The sequence below is a fragment of the Equus quagga genome, chromosome 7 (assembly GCF_021613505.1).
Source record: "Equus quagga isolate Etosha38 chromosome 7, UCLA_HA_Equagga_1.0, whole genome shotgun sequence".
In the NCBI taxonomy this organism is placed as follows: domain Eukaryota; kingdom Metazoa; phylum Chordata; class Mammalia; order Perissodactyla; family Equidae; genus Equus; species Equus quagga.
Genome location: NC_060273.1, coordinates 22,667,500 through 22,686,846, shown reverse-complemented (window position 1 = coordinate 22,686,846; position 19,347 = coordinate 22,667,500). Strand labels below are relative to the sequence as shown.

The following is a 19,347-nucleotide window of genomic DNA, read 5'->3' as shown; positions in this document are numbered from 1 at the left end:
GGGAAAAGTACCCATCTAAGCTCTCTTGATAGCTGAGGAAAACTGAACATCAGAAAAACAAGGTTTACCTCCCCAAATTGGGACCTCCTTTGCTAAGCTGACTCCCTGCCACCTCCTCTCTTCTTTTTAGCCCAGGCCACACAACAAAATCAGATTAATACCGAGTCCAAATGACCTCATAGCCCACATGGAAACCTGCATAATGATGCTCTACTTAATCATTGCTCATCTCCCTATTTCTCAAGTCCTCTGAGTTCTGGCATGACACCACCTTTCCAACCTCATTTCCAACCAATCTCCTACATTGTAGACAAAACAGAACCATTTGCACTTGTCTGAACACAAGTAACAAAGGACAGAAATGGCGAAAAAGAGGCAAGATAAGCAGCAAACAAAGAATGATATGTGCCACAAAGCTGCCAGAGTGAGTATGAGCAAAGAACTCATATGCTAAGTAAACAGATACATTTATCAGGGGAACACAACACAACAAGAGGATCCAGGGAGCTGAGATCAAAGAAAATGTAAAAAAAACAGGGGCTCTTACCTGGCTATAGGCCTTGAAGGACTCAGTTTTCGCTCCTGCCTCACGTTTGCTTTGGCTTGGGTGGAGATGGAGCTGAGTCAGGGCTCCAAGCCAAGCCCAGGGGTGGGGTTGGGTGGTCAGCCACCACCTGAAGAGCCCCAGGAGCTCGGAAGGGGTGTGGCTGACTCAAACCAGTTTGGCTAGATGGAGGAAAACAAGGAAGGGGAAAGGATGGAGCAACTGGAGGTAGGATATCTGCCTTCTGGAAAAGGAATGAAAGCGCCTGAGCAAGAGGGCTAACAGCGGGGAAAAGTCTTGAGGCATCAGAGAGCTCTGAGACAAAGTCAGAGAACTAAGAGAATAGAAAGGAAGAGAGGAAAAGTACGAGTCTGAGGGACTTAAAACTGAAACTTTAGGGAAAGGCACCCTAAGAGGACTTGCCAATCTTCCCTCTCCTTGGGTTGAGATTTGTGCCTCAAAGATACATATTTCTGGGTTAGAGATCAGGTACCAGGGTCTTGGCAACAGCAAGAGACAGGAGAAAAATGATGCCCAACTTCCCATCCAACCCTCCACCAGACCAGAAAATCAGAAGCCTCCTTACGCGGATGCTCATACAGAAACTAAGTTTATTATTTTTTCTTCTTAAAAAAAAAAAGAAAAAAAAAACTCATTTAGCGAAGCCCCTCTCCCTTCCCCTAAGGGTTGGGGGCTGTGAAAGATAGCTGGGGAATCAAGTACAAGGGGGTGGGGACAGAGACTATCTTGCCACCCTTAACACTGCCCAGCCATGTGGGGTGGAAGGGAAGGGGATATGTGAAGAGCCCCATTTTCATGACAACCAGTTGCCTACCCCCTACTTTGGTGGAAAGAAGGGAGAAGGCCCCTATGTCTCCCTGGAGGCTTTCCTCCTCAAAAGACTTCAAGTAGTGGTTAACAGAGTCAGGCCTGGTTGTAGAGGGAGAGGGGCCATGGTAGAAAGCCCAGGTGGAGGGGCAGCACATTCACGTCTTGGCCTTGCGGCCTCTGTGACTAATGGTAGGGCCAGCCAGGTGGGGAGGGGCACTGCTGCGCAGGATTCGCTGGTCCCCTTGGTTGGTAGCCCCACCAAGCCGGCGAGGGGCAGGTCGGCGGCGTAGGGTCCCATCCTCTTCCTCTTCCTCACCTGAGACTTCGGCCTCAGACTCCTCTACTGAACCCTCAGGCCCCAGGGGACTTGGGGGCTGTAGGCGGCCACGCTTTGCCAAGGCAGGACCCCCACCAACTGGGGCCCCTGCCCGTTTGCGAGGCACCTTCTCAGTCTCTAGCGGGGGGACTAGAGACCCTGGACGCAGCCGGGTTGAGCGCAATTTTGGAGCTAATGAGACCATGGGAGCTGTCAATTCTAACCCACCAGGCCCACTATCTAGATCCAGGTCATCCTGAATTACAGCCACCACCATGGACCCTTCACTCTTTCGTCCCCGCATTCCCTCTGCTTCAAGCCGCAAGCGGGCAAGGCGGGTGAGGGGGCGGCTTCCATCCTCATCAGAGGAACTACCCTCACTCTCCCCTTGAACCTGGGGTTGCCGCCGCCTCCCCAAGCCACAGCTCTCAAGGATAGAAGAGCTATCACGGTCCAAGACAGGCAGTTGACTGGGCCGAGGTGATGGTGGATTCTTGGGAGGTCGGCCCCGCTTCCGCTTGGGGGGGGATGTTGAAATGGTGAGAGTAGAGACAGTGTTGGCGACAGTAGCAGTGGGACAGGCTAGGAGTGGTGGAAGTGGTGGCAGGGGTGGTGGTAGTGGGAGTGGCTGTGTCCGGCTCTCTAAGTTGCCATCCCCTGGAGAGGAAATGGTCCCAGGAATGGGCAAATCTCGTGCCTTAGGGGGTCGCCCACGCCTTCTTTTCTCCACAGGTGACAGGATGGGCTCGGGTCTATGAATTGGCTGGGGTCCAAGAGGTTGGGGCCCAGGAATAACCTGGGGTCCCAGAACAGGCTCCGCAACAATAAGGGTTTCAGCCCCAGGGTCTGGGTCAGCCCCATTGGTTTTTCCCTTAGAGATGGATGAAGGCACCTCATCCACCCCGCGCCCAGCATCTGCTGGAGACCTGTTCTTCTTGGGGGGCCTCCCCCTCCGACGTTTCACAGCAGGAGGTGTGATGGCAAGCAGTGCCCCTTCTCCATTCTCTGGGCTGCCCCCACCAGTCACCCCCAGCTCAATGTGACGGCGAGCTATGAAGGGCTGCTGAGTTGGGGTGGACAGTGAGGATGGGGGAGCAGCTTCACAGGGACCACTGGTGGAAGGTGAGGATTCCGGCCCTGACATGCTGCGGGTAGATGGGCTTCCCGGGCTGGCACCAGTCTCAGAGACCCCAGGCACTAGGGTGCTGGCAGTTCCCCGCTGCTGTCGCCGTCGCCTCACCAGTTCCTTTTCCTCTACAACAGTCACTAGCCGTCCTGGCAGCTTGCGAAGCACTTTGGGGCCTGGAGGCTGTCCTGGCCGACCAGCCCCCTGACCCCTAATTTCTACATCGGCACTGGTGCGACGCCGAGGGGGCCGGACAGGTGAAGAACCCTCAGGTGAAGAGGTGGCCGAGGATGAGGTTGATGGGGCTGCCACCTCAGCTGAAACACGGTCCTGTGGCTTCTCAGGGCTGGAGGTTGCGGTCTGGGACTCCACCAGCTCTTCTGAGTTCTTGTCAGCTTCCAACGGCTCCTGAAGCAGCTCATCAGATGCCACTGAGGGTGGGAGCTCCAGCCCATTGCTCTCACTCAGACACGTAGGCACCTCCTCACCATCAGGCAGCACTGTGAGGATGGTCCCCTCGGCAGGCTCTGGCACCTCTTGCTCTTGACCGTTGGGGACACTGCCAGCCTCCAGAGTTGGGCTAGGTGCAGTAGAGGTGAGAGAAATGTTCTTCTCTGACATAGGCAGGATCTCAACAGCAACTGGCAACAGATCCTTAGCGGGCACAAGAGTAAGCGTCTCAGAACTGGCCATATCAGCCAGCTCCAGGGACTCAGTAGATGCCAATGTTTGTGCACACAGCTCTGCCTCAGGCTCCAAGCCCAAAGGGAGGTTGGTGACTGGCGGGGAGACGGGCACAGAAGGTAAACCAAGCAGGAGAGGGGAGGAAGGAGTTAAGAGAGAGGTTTGGGCTGGAGGTGGGGTATGAGCTGGTGGAGGGGTACAGGCAGGAGGAGGGGTACAGGCAGAAGAACAAGAGGGAGGAATCTGAGAAGGAAGAAGTGGGGGAGAAGGCAAGATATGGACAGGAAGCATGGTTATTGGATTTGGGGCTGAAATGGGGATTGGGGCAGGGATTGTAGCAGGAGCTGAGGCTGGAGTGGGTCGAGGCCTAGGCACTGGCCGGGGAACTCGCTCCCTGGCAGGACTGCAGCGGGGAGGTGTGGAGGTGCTGCGGGTGTGATGGGTGGATGTGACAGGAGTGTGGTTTGCCCCTTGAGTCTCAGCCCGGGCTCCACGTAGACGCTCACTGACGCGAGTCCCTGGCCTTTCAGGGGCCTTGGCTTTCTTACTGCGCCGGTGGCTGCCTCCACTAGTCCCAGAGGAAACCTCATCCCCAACCCCTGGCCCCTCCTCCTCCTCTTGGGGTAGGCGGAACACCTCCTCCTTGGCTTGGTCCAGGTCCTTGCGGGCAGCTTCCACTTGCTCCTACCAACAACAGAGCCCAAAGGGTGGTCAGAGGGAGGCAGGCAGGGTGGGGAGTAGGTAAAAAGGAGCAGCTTCCCACTTGCATCCCTACCCTAGAAATACTCACTTCTGCCTGCTTGAGTTCCTCTCGGCTCACCTCCTCCAGTGAGGCTTCCAGGAATTTCATGGCATAACGCTCAATGGGGGTCAGCTGTGGGGAGGAGCAGTGGTAATGAACATAGGGAGCTGGTGCCCAAGGCCCATCACCCTTGATTACATTCACCAGGGAAAATAAAAGGAGGGTCATGGAGTCTAGAGGAAGGAGTTGCGCAGGGTGAGGTTAGAACTAGTGGGTCCAACACTGACCTGTTCTACAAGGGCAGCAATTTCCTGCTCAGCCCGGGACATTTCCTCATCCTCAGCCCCAGGCCGACCAGCCTCCTCTCCATCACCAGCAGGAAACACATCATTCTCATTGAATTCTGCAAGCTCAGCCACCTGTTCAGCCTTGGCCTGGGTGGCCGCACGGATATCCTCTTCATCCTCTGCCCGACACAATGCCTGCAAGGGTGTGGGTAAAAAAAACCATGAAAATTAAAGAACTTTACATCTTATGACTTGATTCCAGCAAAAATCTGAGGCCAAGTTTATACCAAACCAGGTTTACAACAGAACTCAATTCTCTTCTGCGCCCTCAAAGCTACCAAAGCAACTCAGTGGTCCACATAGGATGGAATGGATTTGACTAGGATTCCCACAAGGGAGAAAATAACTGTTTTAGACCCCTAGCTCTACTGCCTTTCTGTTCGAGTTAGCCTTTAGATCTCTTTAGAAAAGCAGTCCCAGAAAGTTCTGAATACAAAAAAATCCCTAAGTCTTTTCTGCACTGAGACGACTCATGACAGACTAACCACATCTGATCTTTCCCTTGAGATGAATGTCCAGAGAGCTCACACCAAAGTCACTGGGTTCCAGAAGTAGCCTAGAGCATGCTCAGCCAAGAGGGAATGGCACTTGGTCGAGAAAAACATCCCCGTGATACTCTACACCTGTAGTTCCTAAACATCTGTCTACTTCTGAAAAAATACAATGCCTAAATCTCACCCTCCAAAATCATGATTTAGTTAACAGGGAGCTCAGGAATGAATCCTTTTAAAAGCTTTCCAAGTGATTCTATTATGCATCAACATTTGGAAAATACGAGTTTTTCACCATGTACAAAGCACTTCTTACATCCTACGCCATTTAATCCTCAGTTACTTCTTTGTCATTAGCATTTCAGAAAAGTGGAAAAGAGGCTCAGAAGATTAAACAGACTTGGTTTAACAAACACAATTATCAAGAAGCACTGTTGGAATTTAAACCTAGAACTGAGGACTCCTAATCCTGTCTTTTTTCTATGAAACCATGTGAACAAATAAACAACCTAATCACAACTACCAAAGGCCAACTGTAATCTGGGAAACAGCTCTTTCCCCCTGGACAAGCTCAACAGACTGAGACAATACACACTGTGACCATTAGCTCTATGGATAGCCCATTCTTTTATCACCTGCTCCAAGATATGGGTCTGCTTGCTAGCCACAGTCTCTTCCTCCTCTTCAGCGGCAGAGGGTAGAGATGAGCCAGATGGCTCCTCCAGGGGCATATCAAACAGCTCTCGGATGGTCTGCTTTGGAGAGAACAGAGAAAAGTGTCAGAGCCAATGGAATGCCGGTCTGAAGTCTACAGCTATGAGGCTGACAGCTCTTAGAAGTATCAGAAGCACCAGTGGTTGAAAGGGCAGGTCTGTGGAGGCCAAAGCACCCTCTTTAATAAGAGTGACTCCTACAGGCATAAGAGCTCACTCCTGCACAGGCTGGAAGAGCTTAGTACCTGTTTAAAATAGGCAGTGGTGAAGTTGCCTCCCTCAATGGCCATGTCTCCCAACATTCTCTTCTGATTTGCCTTTTTTAGGATGTTCTCCTCCACTGTCCGTTCACTGATAAGCCTATAGGGTGATCAAGGCCATGTGTAAACAGCCAAATACATCAATAAAACCCTATCATCAAAGGGGAAGCAAGGTGAGGGGAGACTAGGCAATACCTATAAATGTGGACATCTCGAGTCTGGCCAATTCGGTGACAGCGATCCTGGGCCTGAGCATCCATGGTGGGATTCCAGTCGCTGTCATAAAACACAACAGTGTCTGCTCCTGTTAGATTCACACCCACACCCCCACTCCGAGTTGAAAGGATGAAGCAGAAGATGCGTTTGTCTGCATTGAATCGTTCCATCAAGGCCTAGAGGGAAAGGGAAAAAAGAATAGTATTGGGAGACATATCCCCAAAAACAGACCCAAGGCTTAGTGGGGCCCCTCCTGGGACCCCCAAGGCCTGGAAAAGGGAGACGGAGCTTAGGTGAGCCGCTAAGGGCTGCAGATGCCTGTGTTACCTGTCTCTGTTCAACTCTAGTAGACCCATCCAGACGCAAGTAGAGGTGGCCGTGGTAGGTGAGAAACTGCTCCAATACATCCAGCATTCGGGTCATCTGGGTGAATATGAGCACCCGGTGGCCCTCCGCCTTCAGCTGTCGCAAGAGCACTGCCAATGTTTGCAACTTTCCTGAAGAGATACGAAGGGGTAAAGGAAGCTAGCTATAAGCTGGAATGGGACTCAGCACTAGAAGGCTGTAGTCAAAAAATAATCAAAGCTTTAGGCCAGGGTTTCGATTAGCCTAGCAGATCAAAAATATTTAACTTCACGTTTTCTCCCCTGAAGGGCTCCCCTCTTCAGTCTGTTCTCATCTTAGATCTAACCTCCCTGAGTAGAACCAGGGATAGGGTAACACAGACCCTGAATGTGAAAAAAGGAATCCTCAATGGTGTGTGAGCAAGAGATGTTTAAGTACCACACTGAGTTAAACTAGCTGAAACACAGAACTGATTCATAGGATAGACATCAACAGATCTGTTGATGGCATGGCTTACAGACAAGGACTGAAGGTCACTGAGCTCAGAACTATAGAGACAGGATCTTAGGAGCTTATCTACTTCAACTTTCCATCAAACACAGAAATAACTTCTGTAACATTTCTGATAAGTCGATTCAAACACTTTTTAACAAAGACTTTCAATTCATGTACTCCAAATGGTTTCAAACATTATAAAATTACTTTTTTACTAAAATATGTATTGAGCACATATTAATAAAAATTCTGCTTTCAGGGCTGGCCCGGTGGCACAGCGGTTAAGTTTGCATGTTCTGCTTCTCAGTGGCCCGGGGTTCGCCGGTTCAGATCCCAGGTGTGGACAGGGCACCGCTTGGAACACCATGCTGTGGTAGGCATCCCACATATAAAAAGTAGAGGATGATGGGCACAGCTGTTAGCTCAGGGCCAGGCTTCCTCAGCAAAAAAGAGGAGGACTGGCAGTAGTTAGCTCAGGGCTAATCTTCCTCGAAAAAAAAAAAGAAAAAAAATTCTGCTTTCTTACATCCTAAGACATTTAGGAACTCTCCAAACATGTTACTATAGAAATATCTGTGCAGGGTTGTGACAGAAACTATTCGCTACTGTCCAACAGCCATTCTTGGTTAACAGAACCTGATTAACACTAGGGATACCTGGCACAGATCCCTTGATCTCAGGGAAGGCAAGCCCCAACTCAATCCCAGAAAATGAATCCTGACTGATCCAAATAAGACATAGTTCTTCTTTGCCATTTCCCTTTGTCAGTGACTGGTCTAGGGAAGGGCTCGTGGCTCACTTTGAGCCAATGGACTGTGAAGCAAAGTCAACTGGGAGTGCTTTCTTTCCCAGAAAAAAAAGACGACTTGCTAGGAGTGTTTTGTCTCAAACCCTTGCTTCCTGCTTGGAGGACTGGTGTGCTCCCTGGAGTTATGACAGCCATCTAAGACCATGCAGAAATAAGCATAAGAATAAAAAGATAAAAGCTAAGGATGGTAGACAAGGTAGAAAGACCAGCAGATCCTAGATCCATGAAGATACCACTAAGCTGCTGAACTGGCCATACTCCACTATTCTCAGCATTTCTCATTAAGTAAACAATAAATGCTCCTGTAGTTTAAGCCACTGTTGGTTGGTTATCTGTTACCTGCCACTAACCAATAGGATTCTAACCAATAGGATTCTAACCAAAAGACAGGATTCCTTGTCTTTTCCCAAAAGAAAATTTACTATTTAATGTATAGTCTTATATACCACACACCTCTTTCCATAAATCTAAGAACTCTATGCTGTTATCTCATTCGCCATTGCATCTCAAATGATTAGTAAAATATAATACATGTTCACAAAATAAATCACTGAATGAATAAATGAGTTAGCACACATTGTCAGCTTTCATCAAATCCATAAATGCCAAGAATCCATAAGGCCTACATTTCTCTACCTGGTCCATAAGCATAACCTAAAACTCTCTAATGTTTAGTGAAATCCACAGAGACCTTACATACAGCATCCCTCTCATATAACAGTCTTGCTACTAAGACAGGAAAAAAGGTCAAGGGATCCTCACTGGCCAATGAACTCACCACAATCATACTGGATGAGCCTCAAGTCAGGGAACTGGGTGCGCATGTTACATACAATACGGTGCAGAGGACGAGCCCGGGGCCAGAGCTCACAGGCCAACTGCTCCTGGAAGGCTGCCTGACGTGGGGCCAGCCAAGGAGGTGGGTGGCAGGCATGTAGGGAAGGGGGAGGTGCCTCCACAGGAGGCATGACAAAGATGAACCTGAGAAAGGAAGAAGGCAAGCAGTATAAAAGATGGAACTCTAAAAGGCCCCATCACCTTCACCAGCCCTTATCAACACATGCACTCAGAGGCCCCAAGACCCTCTTCCCATTAGCACTTAGCCCTGCCAACCTCTCAATGATTTCTGACAGCTGGTCTAGTCGTTGCTGGGGAAACAGTACAGCCTGGCGGGCAGCCTCGGTATAAGTCCAAAAGGTGGGATGGCTGGGACCAGGAGAATGAGGGCCGATAGGGCTGGCAACAGGTTGGGGCAGGGTACAGAAATCCAAGACTTCAGTCCCATACACTGGTGCCAGGGCCCCATGAGCCTCACTAAGTTGGAAAATCCGTTCCAGGCGTTCAGACCGCTGCCGCTTTCGCTTTTCCTCCAAAGAGTCCTGGGGATGAGAAGGAAAAAAAACAGAAAAAGTAATCAGTGTCCTCAAAGAAAACCTGACAATTCCTCCCAGAGTTAAACATAATATACGGAAACCATAAGACTAAAAAATACACTATGCTTTTAGTGCTTTCCCAAGTTGTCAGTAATGGGAGTTACTCCTTTCACAATGTCAAATGAAACTTCTCTGCAAGAGAAAACTAATCTTTCCACACCACCAAAACAGAATGCTTAAATATTCAAAATTAGGATTCACAAACCCAATAAGCTTATAGAATGCATGATTTGTGGGAATTTTCCTATGTAACACTTAACTCCAGAACACCCAAGTTAATTTCTCTTCTTGCAGTGGATCCAAAACAATTATTAAAAGCCTTCCCCAAATCACTGACCAGGATACAGAGGGGCTAATGAAATCCATAGCAGGAAGGTTTCTGCCAGGGGCCAGAATGGAATGGGGTGAGATGGGAACAGCTAACCAGACATTTAGGTATCATCACCCTCAAAGAGAAAAGGGGGGTGCCTTAGCAGACAGGAAATCTGTATGACTTTGACCCAATCCATTCCCATCTCTGTGCTTCCAGTTTCACAGACCATAAAACCACCAAACTCGGGCCTGCCCGTTGGCCAAGTGGTTAAGTTCGCATGCTCTGCTTCAGAAACCCAGTGTGTTGCCAGTTCAGATCCTGGGGGCGGACATGGCACCACTCATCAAGCCATACTGAAGTGTTGTTCCACATAGCACAACCAGAGGCACTTACAACCAGAATATACAACTATGTACTGGGGGAGCCTCAGGGCGAAGGAAAAACAAAAAACTCCACCAAACTCTTTTTTTTTGTAGCATTTATAATACTTGTAGTGTTACATTTGTATAATTCTTTGATTAACGTCTTCTACCTACTAAACTATAAGCCCCATGTAACATGAGCCATATCTGATTTTGCTCACTATAATCACCAGTATCTAGCTCAGTACTTGGCATAAAGTAGGCTCTCAATAAATATCTGTTATTAGAATGAACAAATAATGAAGGACTCCAGTAGATAGTCCTAAAAAACAGCAGTGTCCTAAATCTCCCTTCTTGACTGCTACCTTAAACTTGGCCTCTTGGGTCCTGTTGATCTAAGGCAAAAAGCATCCTAGCAGAGCGAAAAATCAATACAGGCCAGCTCTCAAAAGTAGTAGCAAGAGGGGCTGGCCCCGTGGCCGAATGGTTAAGTTTGCGCACTTCCCTTAGGTGGCCCAGGGTTTCGCCAGTTCGGATCCTGGGCATGGACACTGCACCGCTCATCAAGCCATGCTGAGGCGGCATCCCACATGCCACAACTAGAAGGATCCACAACTAAAAATATGCAACTGTGTACCGGGGGGCTTGGGGAGAAGAAGGAAAAATAAAAAAATAATAAATAAAAACTTAAAAAAAAACGTACTGGCAAGGGAGAAAATATTTGTAAATCATGTATTTCAAAAGAGACTTGTAACCAGAATAAAGAACTCTTACAATTCAATAATAAAAAATAACCCAACTAAAAAGAGAAAAAAATCTGAACAAGCATTTCTTGAAAGAAGACAAATGACCAACAACCACTGAAAAGATCCTCAACATCATTAGCCAGCAGGAAAATGCAAATCAAAGCCACAAGATTCACACCCACTAAGATGGCTATAATTAATAAAAGACATTAACAAGTGTTAACAAAGATGTAGAGAACCTGGACCCCTTACAGGCTGTTGGTGGGAATGTAATGGTACACCCACTTTGGAAAAACAGTTTGGCAGTTCCTCAAAAGGTTAAACATAGTTGCCATATGACTGAGCAATTCCACACCTAGGTACACATCCAATATAACTGAAAACAAATGAAAAGACACAAAATCTTATACATGAATGTTCATAGTAACATTATTGATAACAGCCAAAAATAATCCAGATGTCCCCATCAACTGAGGAATAGATATATAAAATGTGGTATATATCTATACAATGGAATATTATTCAGCAATAAAAAGAAATAAAGTATTGATGTATGCTATAACATGGATGAACCTCAGAAACATTACGCTAAGTGAAAAAAGCCGGTCACAAAAGACCATGTATTATATGACTCCACAGGCAAATCTATAGACAGAGCAGACAGTGGTTACCTAGAGCAAGGAGGGATGGAGGGGTTAGGGGATGATGGCTAAGGGTGTGGGGGTTTCTTTTTAGGGCCATGAAAATGTTCTAAAGTTGATTGTGGTGATGGTTGCACAACTCTGTAAAAATACTAAAAGCCACTAAATTGTACACACTTTAGATGGGTGAACTGCATGGTATGTGATTTATACCTCAAGCTGTTTAAAGAAAAAGAACTCAAGAAGCTGCTACCTACATGCAGAGCAACAAAATTTAGCAAACCATGAAGTTATCACCCTTGGGCTAGATCTAGGCTCTCTTCTACTTCCAACAAGCCAGACCAACCATGCAGCATTAGAAACAGATCAAAGGTAGAGTCGGTGGCACCGATGGAGTGTGAGGGGCAAGAATAAGCAGCAGCTCTAATAAGAGTAAGAAAAAGACAAGAGGGCCTGGAGGGACTCACTAGACCTTCTCCTTATTTGTTCCTGGGGTTATTTACTCTGAGTTTTAAGTTTAACTTAACCAAACACATACAGAATATATATATGACAGAAAAAAATGTTTAACAGTTCATCAAGGGACAGGGAAGAGAGTTCTTACTGCCCACTTAATCACCATGGAGGTAAAAAACTACAAGAGATGAGAGGCAAAGTCAGAGGCTCATGATCTTTAGGGAACTGTAGTCCATGGTGTCACCCCGCCCTAGAAGTTAAAATATTTGACAATAGTGGTGGTTTTAACAACTGAGAAAAGTCTTCCTGTCTCTGAGGACTGCCCCTCGTGGGGAATGGAGTCAGCCCAACTTTGTTCTCAAAAGTTGCGTAACCTCTGTAACATCATTTAGTGGGCTAGTTTCTTCACTTGTAAAATGAGGCAATTAGATGCTAACACTCAAAAGAGTAAGCAAGAACCAAAGAGGCCAACAGTAACAAGGAAGCCTTGAACACATCAGTAATAAATAGTTTTAAAAGCACATTAGGGGGCCAGCCCAGTGGTGTACTGGTTAGATTCATGTGCTCCGCTTCACCAGCCCGGGGTTTGCAGGTTTGTATCCCGCTCATCAAGCCACCCTGTGGCGGTGTCCCATACACAAAGTAGAGGAAGACTGGCACAGATGTTAGTTCAGGGACAATCTTCCTCACAAAAAATAAAAGCACATTAGGTCCTCAACTCCCCTCTGAGAAACATACAACATGGATTATTACTCCCATTTTACAGGTAAGAGTACAGGTTCAGGGAACAGAAGGGACTTGTCCAATGGTACTCAAGTATTAGGTCCACAAAACTAGGCTTTGTAATTTACCAAGACAAAAGTGACATTCTGTTCCATCTACTCTACCAACACTCCAAAGAAACTCAACTTCCTTTCCCTCTCCTGTGAGGCAGTAAAACTTACCAGGTAGAAAGGGGAACGAGGTGGTGGTGGGGGTTGGCGTCGAGGCCGGGAACCACTGAACGAGGTAGCAGTGGAGGGAGGGCTGGGGGGACCAGAGAGCAATGTCAGTGTCTCAGGCTCATCCTTGGAAACAGGCAGCCGGGATACCATGGTGACAGGCAAGGGAGCGGCGCCAGATGCTGAAACCACAAGGGAGGATGCCTGGGAAGCTGGGGCCTGTGTTGAGGCTGGGGCCAGTGCCAGAGTCTGAGCTGCAGTTGGGCCCAAGGTGGGCACTGGAACTGGGGCTGGGTTCAAGGTCAGTGTTTGCACTGAAGCTGGGGCCAGGAGTGAAGCAGATGATGATACTGGAGCCAAAGTCAGCGTGTGAGCTGGGGCCAGGCCCATCGGAGAAGCTGGAGCCAGAGACAGCGTCTGAGATGGACCCAGTGGTGGTCCTGGTGCCAAAGACAGTGTCTGGGCTGGAGCTGGTACTAGTGATGATGCTGGAGTCAATGACAATGTCTGAGCTGGAAAGGGCCCCTGGGAGTTCCCTGCTCCCAAAGAGAGTGTCTGAGAAGGAGACGAGCCACCAAGAGTGGATGCTAAAGCTGGAGCTAAGGCCAGTGTCTGTGTAGAAGCCGGGCTCGGAAGAGGTGACGGAACTGGGGCTGGTACCATAGTTTGAGTTGATGATGGAGCCAACACAGGAGGTGGGGCTGGCACCAGTGAAGAAGCTGAGGCTAAAGGAGTTCCCGGAGTAGATGATGAAGCCAGAACTGGAGTCTGCGATGGAGCCAGTACAGGAGCGGGACCTGGCGATGGAGCCAGGACTGGAAGAGGAGCCAGGGAAGGAGCTGGAGAAGGAGCCAGGATTGCTGTCTGTGGAGCCACCATGGGAGCCAGAGAGGTGGCTAGAGCCTGAGATGCAGAAGGTGCTGGAGCCAGAAGGGAAGCCTGAGCTGGAGCTGGATTTGGTGCTGCCGGAAAAGGATTGGCCAGAGCAGAAGCTGGCACCAGGACAGGTGAACATGCTGGGGCCATGGCTGAGTTCAACCCTGGAACATGTGAAGAGGTTGGAGCCAACAACAGAGGGTGACCCGGTGCCTGAGATGGGGACAGGGATGGAGTTGTGGCCAAACCTAGAGTCAAGGCTGACGCTGACGGGGAAGCCCCAGCTGGTGCCAAAGAGGGAGGTCCAGGAGCCGCTGAGACAACAGGTGCCAGTGCTGGAGTCACATTGGTCAACAGAGCTGGACCCGAAGGCGAAACAGGCAAGGGGGTTGATATGGGGATGGTGACTGGAGCGGAGACTGGGGCAGGAAGTGTGGAGGAGATAGAGATGGGGAGTGAAGATGACACTGGAAGTGAGACTGTAGAGGACACAGGACTAGCAAGGGTAGAGGAGTTGGGAACTGGCACTGGAGAAGAGGCTGGCCCAGGGAGTGAGGCTGGCCCAGGGAGTGAGGATGGCACAGGGACAGGAGAAGAGATGGCCAAGGGAGCAGCTCCGGGTGCTGAAGCTGTGGAGACAGAGGATGAGTTAGCCCCAGAGTTACTCCCTCTATTACCCTGTCCCACCCTTTCCCTTACCCTACCCGCCCAGCTTCACCTGTTTCCCAAAAAACCTTCACTCCCACACCATGAGGTCAAAGATCCAAAGAATCTGACAACTTAACATTTCCTTTCTTTCCAAGGATCCAAGAAATGTATCTTGGAATTAGGCAAGGGCTCCACAGCCCAGTTCTGGGGCTCACTGCAAAATGAATCAGTATGCTGATAATTAAGAGATCTGTTGTGACTAAGAAACCCTCAGGGCCAGCCTATCTCCATTCCTGACAAAAATTTCTGGCCTCAGCCACCTGGACTCACCACTGACTTCGGGCGAAGGACTGTGGACCAGCTTGAGAAGGGGCCTCACCAGAGTGGACGTGGGTATGGGGGCCCGGGCAGTACCCAGAGTAGGTGTGGGTAGTCGGCCAGGGGTTAATGTGGGGCGTGGAGTCAACACAGCTGGAAGCCCAGAGCTTGGAGGTCGGGGTGCTGGGGCCAACGGAGGAACAGGAGTCAGTCCATCCCGAGGGGCCTGTCTCACTACAATCTTCACCACGCCTGTATTATTCACCATGGTTGGTGGCACTGCAAGAGGAAGCTACATTGAGGGGAAGGTAGAAAAGAAACAAGAGACCCAAAGGATAGAAGTAGTCCAGGGGCAGGAAAGGGTAGCAGAAAGATATCCAAGATACTGGCTAGGGAAAGCAACACTGAGGGAAGGCTGGACAGACAGTAGCCCACGGTATGCCTGGAAAGACCAAGGCCAGCAAGGGCTAAGTAAGTAGGAAGGCCAGGAGCCTCACCCTGGTTAGCAGCAAGCGGAAGGCTGAGGCCAGTAGGGGCAGGGGTGGTGCTGGGGGTCGAAGAAGGCAGCACAGAGACAGGGGTAGGGCCAGGGGTCGGGGCCACGGCCTGGATGAGGGCCACATGGGCAGGCTGGCTGATGAGGTGGTGCTGCCCCCCTGCTGACACCAGGTGCACCACATTCCCTGGGTTAAGGGAAGAGAGAAAGAGAGAGAGAAGCAGCCATCAGCTGGAGGAGGACAGAGGCAAGGGCAAGAGGAGAAAGAAAGAATAGAGAGAAGATAACTTTTCTAGAATGACCTCATCCCTACCTTTATTAAAAGACCCCCTCCAACCACTCCCCTTGGCCCCACCCACCAAAAGCTAGGGAAAGAAACATAAAGGCTGACATCTGAAGAGCCACAAAAACAAGGGGACAAGGAAGAGGAGGAAAAAGGCAGGACGGGGGTGGGTTTTACCTACTTTGCAGCGGGCGGGGCTGCCCCACAGCAAGCTGGCGCACCTGGGCACCAGTCAAAGTCAGCTTGTTGCCCTGGATTTGGAAGGTGAGAGGTTTGCTTCCCCCTGCACTAGCCACTGGACGTTGTGCCAGTGAGGCCAACTGCCCGATGCTGACCACTTCACCTGCTATGAACAAAGAAGGAGCTTAATGTACACAGCGCTCACTCTGTTCAACACCACTTCTCAGACCCTCATGAGGCACACGTCTCCAGTTCCTCCGACCCATCCCCTCAATTTACCATATTCCAACAAACTTGGTCTTAATCTACAGCCTTTGAACTTTTGACATGCTACTTACTCCTTCCAATCCCACTTGTCTGCCTAACCATCTCCTTCACATCCTCTAATGGCCTGCTACCATACTGAGCTAATCACCACCCCCTCCTCTACACTGCCCTTTTATCCCAAACAATTTTCTCTTGCTAGGCTTACCACTATTTATTTATCCATGTGTCATCTCCTCCACTAGACTGTGAACTCCTCAAGGGCTCTTACTTGATTATGAGTTACCAATGTGTGGCAAAATACCTAACATATGTTAGCTACCTAGAATTTGATACTCTCATATTCCCAAGCTTTTCTTCTACAGCTCCATGGCATATAAGCCTTCCTCCATCTCAAGTCTCTCACCCTCACAGAGCCCTGGGAACTTACAGGGCAGGCGAGCCTGCATATCAGGAGACAGGATGAGGCGCTGTGATGCAGGAGTAGGAGCTGGCACTGCTGTGGTGGGAGCAGTGGCTATGGTGGTAGAGGTGGTGGTGGCAGCAGCAGAAGGGAAGGTATAGCCTGGTGGTACTGTCAGGGGCTTCAAAAGGCTGGAAGAGCCTGGGGGTGGGGCAGGGCTCAGGCGAACAGGGGCAGGTGGGGCCGGCTTCAGGGACAGGGTTGGCGTGGGAGGCCGTGAGGTCCCACTCAGGACCCCCAGGGGGGATGGCAACACTGTAGACACAAAGCAAACACCTGTCAGATATACCCTGACTAGAGCCTTAGCCTGCTCCCAGAAGGCTCCATACATACTCCTTTCCAGCCCGTCAAACACCACACCCCTGACTCCAACCCAGCTGCTCAAACACTAATTTCATTACTTCTTTCCCAATCTGAACAATCGCCTGAAGCACCCCCCCAGTATCCTGGCTCCTTTGCAACTCACCCTGGGGTAGAGGACCACTGTTTGGTTGCAGTGGGGGCAACAGAACAGGGCCAGGAGGCCGGGATGCTGGAATAAGCGGGGGCCCAGCAGGTGAGGGCGACACCATCAGTGGTGCTGGCAGCACTGGGGGGGTCGGGCCAGGGGTAGGCGGGGCTGAGAGCTCAGGGCCTGGAGGGGGTCGAACTGGGACAGGGCCCAGGGGGGTCCGTGGGCTGTTCACCACCACCACTGTCCGGCCTTCTTGCTTGGGCACTGGCTGCAGCATCCTGTGAGCAAAAAACAAGGGAGTGGGTAGGGGGTAAAGGGAGAATAAGGATTAGGAAAAGAAAGGAATAAGGAAGATGATGCAGACAGACAGAGATTATAAAAGCAAAGTGAGGAGAGGAAAAAGACACAAAGGAGAAAGAGGGAAAGAAATTCAAGATAACCAAAAAGCACCAAACAGAGGGAGGGGAAAAAAAAAAATCAGTGACAAATACAAAGGCGTAGGACCCACTTCTACTTATTCTCTCCCCCAATCCATCCTCAGTATTTTGCATCCATTCCATACAAACATTCTGGCCTAGGCTCCAACTCTTTCCTTTTCACCCCAATTCCCCCCAGGCAGCTGTAGCCACTTTTTCTAGGCACCCATCCCCTTATTCCTCAGCCCTAGTACCTGTTGACCTTCATCTTGACTGGCTTGGGCCGGGGTGGGGGGTCAGGAGCAGTAGCAACCTCGAGCAGTGCCCGGCGGGAGAGGCGGTGTCGGGGTAGAAATGTGTCAGCCTCATATCTAGAGACACGACCCTCCAGGCCAATAAGATCAAAGCGACCCATGTCTATCCGCTGGCACAAAAAAGGAACACAAAAGCATGATGTCAAAGGGGCCAGTGTGGCAATGATTTCTTGGATATGACACCAAAAGCAAAGGCAACAACAACAACAACAAATCTATAAATTAGGCTGCATTAAAGGACACTATGTACAGAGTGAAAAGGCAACCCACAGAGTGGAACAAGACAGTATTTGCAAATCATGTATCCGGTAAGGGGTTAACATCCAGACTATACAAAGAACTTCTACAACTCAACAACAAAAACACAAACAACCCAATGAAAAAATCAGCAAAAGTCTTGAATAGTCATTTCTCTGAAGAAAATATATAATAAGTACATGAAAAGATGCTCAATATCAATAATCATTAGGGAAACGAAAATCAAAATCAGTGAGATACCACCTAATACTCGAGATAGCTATTAGCAAAAAACCAAAATAAGGGGCTGGCCCCACGGCTGAGTGGTTAAGTTCGCACGCTCTGCCGCAGGTGGCCCAGTGTTTCATTGGTTCGAATCCTGGGCACGGACATGGCACTGCTCATCAAGCCACGCTGAGGCAGCATCCCATATGCCACAACTAGAAGGACCCACAACAAAGAATATACAACTATGTACCGGGGGGCTTTGGGGAAAAAAAATAAAATCCTAAAAAAAAAATAAGGGGCCGGCTCCGTGGCCAAGTGGTTAAGTTCGCGCGTTCCGCTGCGGTGGCCCAGGGTTCTGATCCTGGGTGCAGACATGGCACTGCTCGTCAGGCCACGTTGAGGCGGCGTCCCACATCCCACAACTAAAGGACCTGCAACTAAGATATACAACTATATACGGGGGGAGGGGGAGTTGGGGAGATAAAGCAGGAAAAAAAAAAAAAATTGGCAACAGTTGTTAGCCCAGGTGGCAATCCTTAAAAAAACAAAAAACAAAATAAGAGGTGTGGTCAATGATATAAAGAAATTAGAACCCTTGTGAACTGTTGGTGGGAATGTAAAATGATGTAGCCACTACAGAAAACAGTATGGCAGTTACTCAAAAAATTAAACACAGAATTACCATACAATCCAGCAATTCCACTTCTGAGTACAGACCCAAAAGAATTTAAAGCAGGGACTCGAACAGATATTTGTACACCTATGTTCATAGTGGTATTATTCATGACAGCCAAAAGGTGGAAGCACCCCAAGTGTCCACTGACAGACGAAGGGATAAACAAAATGTGAAATACGTGCACGTATGTATGTATGTACATATACACACACACACACGCACAAAACAGAATATTACCCAATATTAAAAAGGAGATCCTGATACAATGCTACAACATGGATGAACCTTGAAGACATTCAGCAAAGCAAAATAAGCCAGGCACAAAAGGACAAATACTATACGATCCATTGACATGAAGTACCTAGAGTAGTCAAATTTATAGAGACAGAAAGGGCTGAAGGGGAGGGCAAGAATGGGGAGTTATTATTTAATGGGTATGGAGCTTCAGTTTGGAAAGATGAAAAAAGTTCTGAAGATGGATGGTGGTGATGGTTGCAGAACAATGTGAATGTACTTAATGCCAACGAACTACATGCTTAAAAGTGGTTAAAATGGTAAAATTTGTTATGTGCATTTTACCACAATAAAAACAAAAATTGGGGGGGGTAGCCAAAAAGAAGAAGTAGGAAAACAAAATAATATTTAAGTATTATTAATATGCCAGGCACTTCCAAAAACATTAAC

At 48.9% G+C, this 19,347-nt stretch overlaps 1 protein-coding gene across 4 annotated transcripts in view; it reads right to left on the bottom strand.

Moving 5' to 3' along the window:
* Positions 1-548: 548 nt before the first annotated feature.
* SRCAP (Snf2 related CREBBP activator protein) overlaps positions 549-19,347 on the bottom strand; it is a 32,746-nt gene continuing 13,947 nt past the window's right edge. For 3 of the 4 annotated variants that reach the window (XM_046668312.1, XM_046668310.1, XM_046668311.1), the window contains exons 19-34: positions 17,463-17,632; positions 16,805-17,070; positions 16,306-16,593; positions 15,613-15,777; positions 15,150-15,335; positions 14,665-14,931; positions 12,814-14,315; positions 9,032-9,297; positions 8,697-8,899; positions 6,598-6,767; positions 6,250-6,446; positions 6,040-6,154; positions 5,717-5,836; positions 4,531-4,725; positions 4,292-4,375; positions 549-4,185 (exon numbers count right to left, since the gene is read on the bottom strand). In XM_046668312.1, the coding sequence (XP_046524268.1) occupies positions 1,531-4,185; positions 4,292-4,375; positions 4,531-4,725; positions 5,717-5,836; positions 6,040-6,154; positions 6,250-6,446; positions 6,598-6,767; positions 8,697-8,899; positions 9,032-9,297; positions 12,814-14,315; positions 14,665-14,931; positions 15,150-15,335; positions 15,613-15,777; positions 16,306-16,593; positions 16,805-17,070; positions 17,463-17,632 (6,849 nt within the window). In that variant the 3' untranslated portion in view covers positions 549-1,530. The remainder of the gene's footprint in view (positions 4,186-4,291; positions 4,376-4,530; positions 4,726-5,716; positions 5,837-6,039; positions 6,155-6,249; positions 6,447-6,597; positions 6,768-8,696; positions 8,900-9,031; positions 9,298-12,813; positions 14,316-14,664; positions 14,932-15,149; positions 15,336-15,612; positions 15,778-16,305; positions 16,594-16,804; positions 17,071-17,462; positions 17,633-19,347) is intronic. The other variant, XM_046668313.1, reaches the window with a different exon arrangement.